The 11,705-nt window shown below is 48.3% G+C and overlaps 9 protein-coding genes across 9 annotated transcripts; 4 read left to right on the top strand and 5 right to left on the bottom strand.

Moving 5' to 3' along the window:
• Positions 1-10: 10 nt before the first annotated feature.
• Bathy13g01360 (unknown protein) lies at positions 11-1,497 on the bottom strand (the record flags this gene model as incomplete). Its single annotated transcript, XM_007509559.1, has 2 exons — positions 11-738; positions 861-1,497. The coding sequence occupies 2 exons, from the start codon at positions 1,495-1,497 to the stop codon at positions 11-13; spliced, it is 1,365 nt and encodes a 454-aa protein (XP_007509621.1).
• A 347-nt stretch (positions 1,498-1,844) lies between these two features.
• On the top strand, positions 1,845-3,143 carry Bathy13g01370 (protein pelota homolog; the record flags this gene model as incomplete). The annotated part of the gene is made up of 1 exon (XM_007509535.1): positions 1,845-3,143. The coding sequence occupies one exon, from the start codon at positions 1,845-1,847 to the stop codon at positions 3,141-3,143; it is 1,299 nt and encodes a 432-aa protein (XP_007509597.1).
• Positions 3,144-3,312: 169 nt separating this feature from the next.
• Positions 3,313-4,152, bottom strand: Bathy13g01380 (vacuolar ATP synthase subunit D; the record flags this gene model as incomplete). Its single annotated transcript, XM_007509450.1, has 1 exon — positions 3,313-4,152. The coding sequence occupies one exon, from the start codon at positions 4,150-4,152 to the stop codon at positions 3,313-3,315; it is 840 nt and encodes a 279-aa protein (XP_007509512.1).
• Positions 4,153-4,212: 60 nt separating this feature from the next.
• Positions 4,213-4,893, top strand: Bathy13g01390 (CDK-activating kinase assembly factor MAT1; the record flags this gene model as incomplete). Its single annotated transcript, XM_007509440.1, has 1 exon — positions 4,213-4,893. One exon carries the CDS (start codon positions 4,213-4,215, stop codon positions 4,891-4,893), a length of 681 nt encoding a protein of 226 aa, XP_007509502.1.
• Positions 4,894-5,163: 270 nt separating this feature from the next.
• On the bottom strand, positions 5,164-7,026 carry Bathy13g01400 (predicted protein; the record flags this gene model as incomplete). Its single annotated transcript, XM_007509571.1, has 1 exon — positions 5,164-7,026. The coding sequence occupies one exon, from the start codon at positions 7,024-7,026 to the stop codon at positions 5,164-5,166; it is 1,863 nt and encodes a 620-aa protein (XP_007509633.1).
• Positions 7,027-7,278: 252 nt separating this feature from the next.
• Positions 7,279-8,034, top strand: Bathy13g01410 (the record flags this gene model as incomplete). Its single annotated transcript, XM_007509331.1, has 1 exon — positions 7,279-8,034. One exon carries the CDS (start codon positions 7,279-7,281, stop codon positions 8,032-8,034), a length of 756 nt encoding a protein of 251 aa, XP_007509393.1.
• A 96-nt stretch (positions 8,035-8,130) lies between these two features.
• Bathy13g01420 (aspartyl/glutamyl-tRNA amidotransferase subunit B) lies at positions 8,131-9,993 on the top strand (the record flags this gene model as incomplete). The annotated part of the gene is made up of 1 exon (XM_007509328.1): positions 8,131-9,993. One exon carries the CDS (start codon positions 8,131-8,133, stop codon positions 9,991-9,993), a length of 1,863 nt encoding a protein of 620 aa, XP_007509390.1.
• A 92-nt stretch (positions 9,994-10,085) lies between these two features.
• Bathy13g01430 (predicted protein) lies at positions 10,086-10,850 on the bottom strand (the record flags this gene model as incomplete). The annotated part of the gene is made up of 1 exon (XM_007509368.1): positions 10,086-10,850. The coding sequence occupies one exon, from the start codon at positions 10,848-10,850 to the stop codon at positions 10,086-10,088; it is 765 nt and encodes a 254-aa protein (XP_007509430.1).
• A 124-nt stretch (positions 10,851-10,974) lies between these two features.
• On the bottom strand, positions 10,975-11,520 carry Bathy13g01440 (unknown protein; the record flags this gene model as incomplete). Its single annotated transcript, XM_007509590.1, has 1 exon — positions 10,975-11,520. One exon carries the CDS (start codon positions 11,518-11,520, stop codon positions 10,975-10,977), a length of 546 nt encoding a protein of 181 aa, XP_007509652.1.
• Positions 11,521-11,705: the final 185 nt, after the last annotated feature.

Consider the following 11,705-nt stretch of genomic DNA (forward strand, 5'->3'; position numbering starts at 1 on the left):
CTGATACTTCTCACTGACCTGGGAAGAAAGTAGGACTCTTCGCCGCAGTGGCGCTGGTGGTGCAGATGGAGAGCTTGGCGAGCTCGGACTGAATGGAGCGGACGGTGAAGCTGGCGAAAGTGGTGATAGTGGTGTTGATGGTGTAGCCGGTGGGAGCGGCACCGGTGGCGTAGAAGGTGTCGATGGTGAGTTTGGTGGTAGTGGTGATGACGGTGTTGATGGTGAAGCCGGTGGGAGCGGCACCGGTGGCGTAGAAGGTGTCGATGGTGAGTTTGGTGGTAGTAGTGATGACGGCGTTAATGGTGAGCTTGGCGTTGACGGTGAGCTTGGCGTTGACGGTGAGCTTGGCGTTGACGGCGAGCTTAGCGTTGACGGCGAGTTTGGCGTTGACGGTGAGCTTGGCGTTGACGGCGAGTTTGGCGTTGATGGCGAGCTTGGCACAGGTGGAGAACTTGGTGTTGATGGCGAGCTTGGTGCAAGTGGTGAGCTTGGCGTTGACGGTGAGCTCGGCGAGAGAGGTGACAATGGTGCCGATGGTGAGCTTGGTGAGGCCGGCGCCGATGGTATCGATGGCGAAGGAGGTGCTGGAGGAGATGGACTCGGTGGAGGTGAGAGAAGAGGATGACTTGGTGGTGGTGATAGTAATGGTGGTGGTGGCAAAGGAGGAGAATTTGGTGGCGGTATTAGCGGTGGCGGTGGTGGAGAAGGATATACAAATGTTGGAGAAAATGGAGGAGGCTGTAACGGAGGAGATTCTGAAATTTCCGGCATCGGTGGCGAAGGAGGTGAGAACGGCGGCGGTACAAATGACGGCATCGGCGGCGGTGACAGTATTGGTGAAGGCGGTGGCGTGAACTCACCATCCTCTTCACTACCAGTGCCAGTAGCACTATTATCGCTCTCTCCAACACCATACACTTGAATAAATCCATCTCCAGAAGACGCCGACGCGTACATAACATTATCCAACCCGCCTTCGCGTAAAGCGTCGACAACGTCCTCCGCCGGTATCGTCGTCAATCTGTTTCCTTTTTCCGCCGCTTCAACTAACGTCTTTGTCAAAACTCCAAACTTTATAAATACAACTTTCATCGCGCTCTTCGCGCTCCTCGACTGACTTTCGCCCGCTCCTCTCACCTCGAGCGCTTCCACCGTCCGCGCGTCCACATCCATCACCTTCGCCACGGCGCTTGCAAATCTCGCCACATTCATCGCTAAATCATCCATAAAACTCGCATCATCGTACCCGTGCAATCCGTATTCCGCTTCAACTCGGTATTTATACTCCGCAGATCGATACATGTACACACTTTCATCGTCCTCCTCCGATTCATCCTTCTCGCAAAACGCCTCGTTTTTCACGCACTGGTAGTTTGCATAACACGGACTGCCCACCGGGAAGGACCCGATTTTGACCCCACTCCCTTCGAGCGCATTTGCGCTCAACTTCTCGACAAACACGCAAAATAATAATACTAACCACATCGTCGTACTCATCGCGAGCAATGATGCCAAAACAGGAGGGGGCAAAAGCACACGTACCATTGTCTTTGTCTTCTTAAACTTCGCGTATTTTAAAGTGAAGCTATTTTTGGCTCTTTTTAGATACAAAAAATGCACTCGAGAGTGAACAAAACGTTCTTCATTTACTCTTGACACACAGAGAGAGAGAGAGAGCGAACGAGCGGAGTTTTGACGCGAAAGGGGTGTTGTCATTGTTGTAATTGTGCGCGCGAAAGAGGCGATAGAGCGTGAGAACAACACACCATTTTACTTTAAGATCTTTGTGGTTTTAGGGGTGTTGTTTGTTGTTTCGGGAAAGAAGTAACAACCGCATTCATTTCATGAAACTCATCCACGAAAAGTTCGAACGAGACGGCAAAGGTTCGGTGAAATGTACCCCGGAAACCGAGGACGACATGTGGGATGTGTACAATTTGCTCAAGGTGGACGATATCGTCCACGCGACGGCGACGAGGAAAGTGAAAGCGTCCGAGATGGAATCTTCCGGGGCGAACGTGAGAGATACCTCGTCGAAAGTTATTAAACTAAACTTAGGCGTGAAAGTGACGAGCATCGATTGGGATCCAGATTTGAGTCTCGTGAGGGTTTCGGGACGGAACCAAACGGTGAGCGAATACGTGAAGCAAGGCGCGATGCATACGTTGGAGTTGACGACGCATAAAGCGGTGACGATCGAGAAGAGCGAGTGGGACGGGGAAGACGTGAGACGGTTTCGAAAAGCTTTAGAACCGAACGTGCAAGCGACGATTGTAGCGATGTTGATATCGGATGTAGGTGAGTGTCGCATAGTGTTGTGCGGCGGCGCTCGGACGACGGTAGTCGCGAAGATTGAAAGATCGATACCGAAGAAGAAAGGGGTAGGGGCGGTAGTTGGGCACGAGAAACAGTTGGGTAAGTTTTACGAGGATATTTGCGACGCAGTATTAGGCAGCGGAAGTGGTCACGCGTCGTCGTCGTTGTCAGCGGCAGCAGCGACAACCGACGAGAAGAAGAAGAAGAAACATTTCCTGGAAAATTGCCCAATCTGTTTCATCATCGCAGGCCCTGGCTTTGGGAAGGAGAATATTTTGCAAAAGCTCAACGAACGCTCGCAAAAATTGTATTCTGGCAAAACCTTCGAGAGTTGGCTGAAGTCATCGTTCGATTGCGTATTAGTGAAGAACGTTCGAGCGTCGAGCGCGCACGTGGGCGCGCTTTTGGAAGCGCTAAAAGACCCGTCCACGCGCAAAGCGGTTGGCGCCGCCGCGGAAACGCTCGACGCGGACGTGCTCGAACAATTATACGCGGAAATTGAGAAGTATAAAGCTTTGTATGGGCCGTCGCACGTGCTGAAAGCGTTCAAAGAAGGCGCGATTAAGATGTTGCTCTTATCAGACGATGTATTTCGCACGAAAAATCCAATCGAAAGAAAGTTATGGACGAAAGTTCGCGAGGACGTGGAAAATTCCGGTTTCGGCAGCGCGAGGGTGTTTTCAACCGGTCACGAAAGTGGGGAGAGGTTGAAACAATTGACTGGAGTGGCGGCTATATTAAGGTTTCCAATGGAGGAGTTGGTCGAGTCCGAATTACCGAATCCACCGGATTATAAGAAATGGTTAGAAGATTTGAGCGACGATTAGAATAGAATAAAATTATAGTATTTACTAGCATACAGCGCCGTGATATTCGCACGTTTACGTTTTTTACGATGTCTGTTTTTATCTCTAAACGTGTTTTACAAAGTTATACGTGCGCTATTATTATATATCTACTTAAAAACAAATCTCCCCCTTTTCGTCGTCTCTCGAACTAAAACAACAAATCCTCGTCCTTTTCGTTGGCGAAATCGATCAAATTCCCAACCGGACCGGCGCCGCTCCCGCCTTCGCCTTTGACCACCCCTTCTCCTTTACTCAGCGATTCCTCCTTCTCCTCTCTCTCCTTCGCGTCTTTCTTCTTCTTCGCTTGCACTTTCTTCAACCGAAAAAATTCCTCTCTCTCCAACTCGTCCAACTCCCCTTTAATGTAACTCACCGTATTCTCCAACCTCGGCGTGACTACGTTCTCCAACGCGTTTACGCGTCTGTTGGTCGTTTTAATCGCCTGATCGAGCGTTAAAAACGCCGTCTGTAAACTCGCGAGTTCCACGAGCGTTTGCAACGCCTCTTTGTACGCTTTTTTACACTTTTGAATCTGTTTCCCGCCTCTTCCTAACCCGGTCAATTCGCTCTTACTCTCCGTCGTCGCCGTCGTCGTTCCTGTTTCGCCCGATCCTCCTCCGCTCGCTCCTATCAAGCTCCCACTCCCGCAGGCGTTAAACTTCGGAATCTTCACCCCAGCGACGTTATCCGCGTACGCTCGCACTCGAATCTCCGCTTTCCCATCCACGGAATCTAAAACCGTGTGTTTAATCCCATCTCCACCGACGTATTTCGCTTCCGTCCACGCGAACGACGCGGATTTCATGTTCTCGCCCATGGAGAGTTTCGTTTGGACGATCTTCTTTAGGATTTGTCGATAGCGGAGAGACAAGGCGTCGGCTTTTTTCTTGAGCAGTTTATACCCGCGTTGGGCGCCGATGAGGCGGTTTTTGACCACGGCGAGGACCGTGACCGTTGGGACCACGTTTAAGCGGTTCGTCGTTGACATTATTCGTCTTCTTCGTTTAATTTATGTGTTCTCTTTAACGCGCTTTTATCTTCGCTAAAAATGGCGATTTTCGCTTCCAATTTCACCACAGAAAAGAGCGCTTTAAAGAGAGAGAGAGAGGCTCAATCATCAAACAAAACGGCGAAGAAGAACATGACGACGACGAAGAGTGGTGGTGTTATTAAATGCTTCATCCCGCAAACCATCTCCTCGGACGTGAAACTGCGTCAAAAAGTCCTCTCCGTCTTTAACAAACGACGATCCGATTTCCCGAACGAGGCGAAGTACAACGACTATTTAGAACACGTGGAAGAGATCGTATTCAACGCGATCGAAGGCATCGCGAGCGCGACGGAAACGGAGAAGATTTTACAAAAAGAGAAACGAGAACATGCGAAAGAGATTAAAGAGAGGAAAGAGAGGAATATGGAGGAGGACAGAGTGAGCTGCCCGGAGAAATTTAACGTGGTGTTTGGGGGTGGAGGAGGAGGCGTTGGTGATGCGAAAGAGGCGGAGGACGAGGAGATGTTGCGAATGATGATGGACTATCAGCCGGAAGGTGGTGGTGGTGGTGGTGCGAGTGGACATTCGTTTGTCGCGGAATACACCGAGTACGACGAGACGACGGAGGAAGGGAAGAAGGCGAAGAAGGAGGCGAGTTTGAAAGCGTGCGGATTCGATCCGCTGAAAACGGAGTACGAGAGGTCCGTCGTCGAGGCGTTTCAGACGATACGAGTTTAGATTTGATTTCATCGCGAAAAGGCGCTTCTTATGTTTTAGGTAGTAGTAGTGCGTAGTTTAGTAGTAGTAGTAGTATGTAGTCTCGAGTAGTAGTGTAACATTTTAATAAAAAAGGAGAAGTTTTACCTTCTACGTACAGAGGTACCGGGAGGTACCTCGTCGTCGTAAGTTCTTTTTCTTTGTAATAAAATAAACGTATTTTCTTCTCAAAAGAATACGCGTTTGGGAGATAATAGTAGTACTGGTAGTGGCGCGCAGCTCTCTACCTATTCACAAAAAAATGCCCGTTCGAACGTCGCTGTCTTCGAATTCGTCGTCGTCTTCCTCTTCGTCCATGAGCGCCAACTCGTCCTCTTTGATTTTCTCGAGTTTTGTCTTCACGGCGGAGAAGAATTTACCGGAAATATCCGTCGTTTTGGAAACTACACCTTTGGTCGTGTTCATGGTCGTGCTCGCAATGACCGAGGAGTACTTTGGAATGACCGTTTTGACGGTGGAGTAGGTGTTGACGATGGCGGCGCCCAACCCGGGCTTCTCGGACATTTCGTCCAATTTTTTGGTCAAAATCTCAATAACTTTGCGGTCGCTATCCCAGATTTTCTTCAACTCGGCGTTCTCGCGCATCGCTGCGGAAAGCTTCATTTCGGATTCATTCGCAGCCGCTCGCAATTCTCGTTCGCTCTTTGTCTTTTCCTCCATCATCTGGTTCTTCTCCTCGCGGAACTTTGCGTTCAGTTCTCTTTCTTGGACGAAATCTTGCTTATACGCTCTCGCTAAAACCTCCGCCGCTTTCTTCTCCTCCTTCATTTGCTCCAAAGACTCGCGCAAACTTTGAAGTTCTTCCATTTTGGATTGCTTGAAGTCTTTTTCTGAAGACACGAGAAACTCGTTCAGCTCTTTAATCTCGTCGTCTTTCGCGGCGGTTTCGAGTTCGAGTTCGGATAATTCTCGCGCCAATCGGTTTCTTTGCTCCTTCATGGAATCAAACTCAGAAGAAGCCTTTTCCGCTTTCTCCGTCGCTTCGAGCATTTGCGTTTTGAGCGATTCCGCGGATTGCTTGTACTTGTCCACTTCCACCTTCAAGTTCAACACGAGCTCGCTCGCGATGGCTTTTTGGCGCTTCTTTTCTTCTTCTACTTTTTCTTCTTCGTCTTCTGCTAAAACACCCAAGTTTTTCTCTTCTTCTTCGCTCTTCTTCTTCTTCTCCTCCGTCATCGGAAGAAAATCGTCCGCATCAAACGTCGTCGACGCTTGCAACTCTTGTAAAAAGTCCTCCTCGGCTTCCGTCAACACCGCTCTCTCCTCTTCTTCTTCGTCCTCTGCTTCGTATTCGATGGACAGAGCCGCTCGGTCGACCACCGTCGCTTCCTCCTCCATCATCTCGCGCTCCTCTTCCGTCATCTCTTCCGCAGAAACTACGTGGTCAATAACTGATGATGATAAAGGAGAAGTAGGTAACGGCTTGATGAACTCATCCACCACAGACGACGACGACGAGTCCACCATCGCGTCCCCGTACCTGACCGGACTCGCGGAATCCTCCTCCACGAGACTCATCTTCCCAACCTTCTCGACTCTCGTCATCGCCTCTGCCAACTTCATCCGTTTCTCCAGCTCTTCGTCCATGGTAAACATGGGTAACTCGTCGTCGTCTCCGTCCACCGGTTCGACGCCGTATCTGCGTCGAATATCGTTCAGAGTCATCCCGGAGAGTAAATCGAGTTTCAAATCCAAAACTGCGTTTTTATATTCGCTCGCTTGCCATTCCGCCGTCGTTTCTTCCGGTTTCCCGAACTCTTCCCATCTCACGTACGCTCTTATTTCCGCCAGAGATTCCGGGACGTAAATGGATTGCAAAACTTCTTTCGGTGGGAGGAATTGCCTTCTTTGTTGTTGTTGTTGTTGTCGTCGTTCATCATCGCGACTCGTTATCGTGGTTGACGAACCGTCAAAGTCGTCGTTAATGTGTTCGGTAAAAAACGTTGACGATTTTGACGACGAATTTTGTGATGATGATGATGATCGAGATACAACTCGTCTTCTTCGACTCCCACCACTTTTTGCTGCAAAACGTGGGGCGCCTCTCGTCGTCGTCGTCGTCGCGGGGAGAGAATTTAAGAGGAAGGAAGCCATGATGTGTGCGCGTGTGTGCAGAGAGCAACAGGGAAAAGAGCACTACTCTGAAGAAATGAGTCCGTTAGAAAGAAAGCTGTCACACCTAAATTTGAATTTTTCACATAAACCCTAAATATACCTTTTCTCCTTTTTTTCTTCTTCTTCTTCTTCTTCTTCTTCTTCTTCTTCTTCGTTAAACCACATGCGAGGTTGAATGTACCTCTCGTGAAAATAATAACAACAACAACGAGAAGAAGAAGTAATTATTATATGAGGCGAAGAAAGAATCCACATCCGAAAAGAGCGGTGAACGCGAGGACGGTTTTGAAGGGAGAGAAAGAAGAGAAAGAAGAACCTTTGGTGTTGTGCTCGAGGATTCCTGACGAGGAGGATGATCTCGAGGTGAATCATCATCAGATACGAAAAGAAGAAGAAGAAGAGGGAGAAGAAGAAGAAGAGGGAGAAGAAGAAGAAGAAGAAGAAGAAGAAGAAGAAGAGGGAGAAGAAGAAGAAGAAGAAGAAGAAGAAGAAGAAGAAGAAGAAGAAGAAGAAGAAGAAGAAGAAGAAGAAGAAGAGGTAACTGTTAGGAAAGGAGCGAAGAGAAAGAGAGGGCACGAGTGCGATGTTTGCGGGAAGATGTTTGCAAAACCATCACATTTGGCCACACACATGCGCATTCACACGAACGAGAAACCGTATAAATGTGATGTGTGCGAGAAGCGTTTTACTCAATCTGGTAGTTTGAAAATCCACATGCGTATTCACACGAACGAGAAACCGTACGAGTGTGATGTTTGTGATAAAGCTTTTCGTCAACCTGGTCATTTGGAAACCCACATGCGTATTCACACGAACGAGAAACCGTACGAATGTGATGTGTGCGAGAAACGTTTTACTCAACCTGGTAATTTGAAAAAGCACAAGCGTATTCACACGAACGAGAGACCGTACGAGTGTGATGTTTGTGATAAAGCTTTTCGTCGATCTGATGTTTTGAAAACGCACAAGCGCACTCATCATCATTAATAGCTTAACAGCAAGTTTACATACGCAATACAAAACCTTAAAATAAATGAAGTTTTCCTTTCTTTCTGTGTCTACTTTGCATTACTATTACGACGCATGAGGAGCGCTTCTCGTCTTCGTCTTCTCAAAAGTCTCGGTGGTGGTAAAGAAGACAAAGCAGTAGGAGGAGGAAGTTTGGGATCATCATCGTTCGTATTCTTTCGTCGGCAAACGACGCCCTTTAAAGGGTTTTTGAGTCGTTCGTTAAGAACAACATCAAACGCTCGCGATGATGATGATGATGATGATGATGTAAAAAATCCCCTAAGAAGAAGAGGAGCACACGAGGAGGAGGGCGTGGTGGTTGGATTGGAAATACACCTCCAACTGACCTCGTTGAAAACAAAGCTATTCTCCCCTGGTTCTGTTTTAAGAGTAGATGGTGGTTCTGCAAGTGGTTCTCCTGTCGTCCACGCGTTCGACAGAGCGGAACCTGGCACGTTACCGTCTCCGGTGAACGAAGCTGCGGTGCAATGCGCGTTGAAACTCGCGACGGCGTTACACGCGACGTGCGAGAAAGTCTCCGAGTTTGATAGGAAACACTATTTCTACGGAGATTTACCGCACGGGTATCAGATCACGCAACACCGGAAACCGATTTTGACCGGTGGGAGGATTAACGAAAACGTGAGGGTGGAGCGGGTGCAACTGGAGATGGATACTGGGAAGACTTTGTCTTCTTTGTCTTCTTCTTCTTCTTCCGAAAAGTCTTCGAATGTCGTCGATTTATCCAGAGCTGGAGCGACGTTGTTGGAAATAGTGACCAAACCGGATATCAGAAGCGAAGAGCACGCGGTAGAAACGGTTTCTGATGTTATTCAGATGGCGAGATATTTAGAAATTTCAGACGCAAACATGGAAGACGGATCGATTCGGGTTGACGTGAACGTGTCGGTGAGAAGAAGAAGAAACGACCCCGACAGTAACGATGATGATGCTACTACTAAAAGTACTAGTGTATCATCGGAACGCACGGAAATTAAAAATCTGAACAGTTTACGGTCGATTCGAAACGCAATCAAGTACGAAAAGGAGAGACACGGTAGGTATTTAGACGGCGTCGTCGGCGCGGAGAAAGTTGAGCGAGAAACGCGGTCGTGGGACGAAAAGTTGAACAAAACGATCGTTTTGCGATCGAAAGAATCTCTGTTGGATTATCGATTCATGAGAGAACCAGACGTTTTGCCCATCGTATTAACGGACGAGGAAATTGAGCTCGCGAGAAATTCGGTTCGAGAAATGCCGAAAGCGGCGCTGGAGAGGTTGAAAAACCTCGGCGTTTCCGAAGAGCACGCGAAGTTTCTCTCTTTGCATCCGTCCTCGGTGAAATATTTCGACGATATCGTATCTCTGTGCGTCATTGATGCCTCCGTCTTTCCTTCTCTATCAAAAGAGGACGTGAAGAGCGTCGCAAATTTTGTGTGCGTTGAAATTGTCGGCGCGTTGCGAGACGCCGGGGTGGGTACCAAAGGGAAACCACCGTTTTTAGGCATTGAATCGAAAACGAATTTACACCCCGAGCGCGTGCGCGACGTGTTGAAGTCGCTGAGAGTGCACAAAACTATTTCGGGTCGCATGGCGAAGGACGTGATTAAATTATTAGCTCGAAACGATTCGCGTTCGATCGATGAAATCCTCGAGCAAGAGCTCGGCGGATCGCTCATACAGAACAACAACGATAGCGGGAAAGAGAATCCAACGAAAGAAAAATCCATCGGAAGCGCAGACGAAGAAGGCGAGCAAAATTTAGACGCGACGTGCCAAAGCGTCGTCCAAGACCTCGCGGAAGAACGCGAAGCGATAAAGAAAAATCCGAAAGTCTTTGGCGCTTTCGTCGGCGAAGTCATGAAACGCACGCGAGGCAGAGCCGACCCAAAACAAGTCTCCGCGACGCTTAGAAAACTGTTAGACGAATATTAATGAAGTAGCTACTCCTATTAGAATTGTATACTATCATAATTTAAAACTCTTTTAGCACAGATGATATATTTCCACGTAGATAGAACGCTTCTTCAACAGCCAGCCTCGAATGCTTTCTTTGCCTCCACCGAAATTGGATCGTCCCCCACGTACACGTCCAACAAAGCCTTGGCTAACTCGTAACTCTTAAACGCGATCTCTGTCCTGGAGGACAAAGAACTCTTCATGACCATCGCCACCTCCCCGCCGGTTTCGAGAAACGTAAACGAAATTTGAGCGCCCTTCTCGAGTTTGCCTCCTTTGCCCAAACCATCGCGAATCATCTCCATTTCTTCCAAAGCTCGCTCCTCGCACTCTTCTGAATACTCCGCGGTTGTTGTCATGAAGTTTCCTTCGTCGTCTTCTCTCGTCGCCATGTCCGTCGCGATCCGCGATATTCTCGGCACCAAAGCCTCCTCCAAAGCCTTGAAGAAATCTTTCTCGTTTACGCTCATGTTCAGTTTGATTACAATCTCCTTCTCGAAGTTTCCGTTCAAGAGTAACAACCCCTCGTCGTCGTTTATTGCGTCCTTCTTAATGCTATTCATTTTCGTCTCGTCCGCGTACATTCCAACCGCGTACACTTTGACATTCAATATCGCGATTTTCTTTTCTCGAGAACCGACGCCGAGGAGTTTCAGAGCGTTCGAGGTCTCCGGAAATTGGATTTTGGTTTGAGGTTCGATGACGATGCTCGCCAAACTCTCGGTGAGTATTCGATGACGATGACGATGACTCCGCGGTGATGCTGTTTTTGACGCATGTCGCCTCTCGATATTCGTGATAGGAGTGACAAAGGAGGACGTTTTGGCAAACATATTGATTCGTGCGTGTGTTATCTGTGTGGATTTTGGTGCAACTAAAGATACTCTAAAACGCGTCGCGATCCGACATCACATCATCCTCTCTTCTAACTCCTATTGCTATTATTCAAAACTAACTCTATTCTCTTTCGACTGATTCTTTCAACTGGACGATTTCATCCGGGGTTAAACCTTCGAACGGATCGTCGTCGTCGTCGTCTTCGTCCTCGCTCGGAGGACGAAGAAGCCGCGAGGGCGAGGCGCCGGCGTCGCCGCCGCCACCATTTTTCCTCAAGGCACCAAAACCATTCTTCTCTTGCCTGAACGCTTCCAGCGCTCTCTTTTCTCTCTTTTCCTTTACTACTCTTTTCTTCTCCTCTTTCTTTTTCGCGCTTTGCATTGCAAAGTTGCCGAAATACGCGAAGAGACAGAAGACGCAAAGGACGAAAATACCATTTTCCGCTCTCGAAAACGTTCGATTTTTGTGTGTTTCCACGTCCACTTCCACGTGTGCGAAGAGCGGCGAGGACCATTTTTTAACGTCTCGTTCCGCGATTTCTTCCGCTTTTCTTCGTCTTTCTTTATTGTCTTCGTCTTTGGTGGTGGATATCGACCTTCTACCGCGTGAAAACGGCGAGGACAAAGCTGATGCATTAGGTAAAGAAAGCGGGGGAAAAATCATCATCGTCGGAGAAGACGACACCAGCAACGCTCTGTGCAAAAGAACTGATGCTCGATTAGTAGTATCACGACGAAGGAGAGAAGAGAGCATTGTTCTTTCCTCTACATTCACCTATGTATTATCTATAACAACTGATGCTCTGTTTTGTGCGGATGTTGCTTTGCGTACTTTTCGAGTTCTGCTCGAGT

Source organism: Bathycoccus prasinos, assembly GCF_002220235.1.
Source record: "Bathycoccus prasinos genomic : Chromosome_13".
NCBI classification, from domain to species: Eukaryota; Viridiplantae; Chlorophyta; class Mamiellophyceae; order Mamiellales; family Bathycoccaceae; genus Bathycoccus; species Bathycoccus prasinos.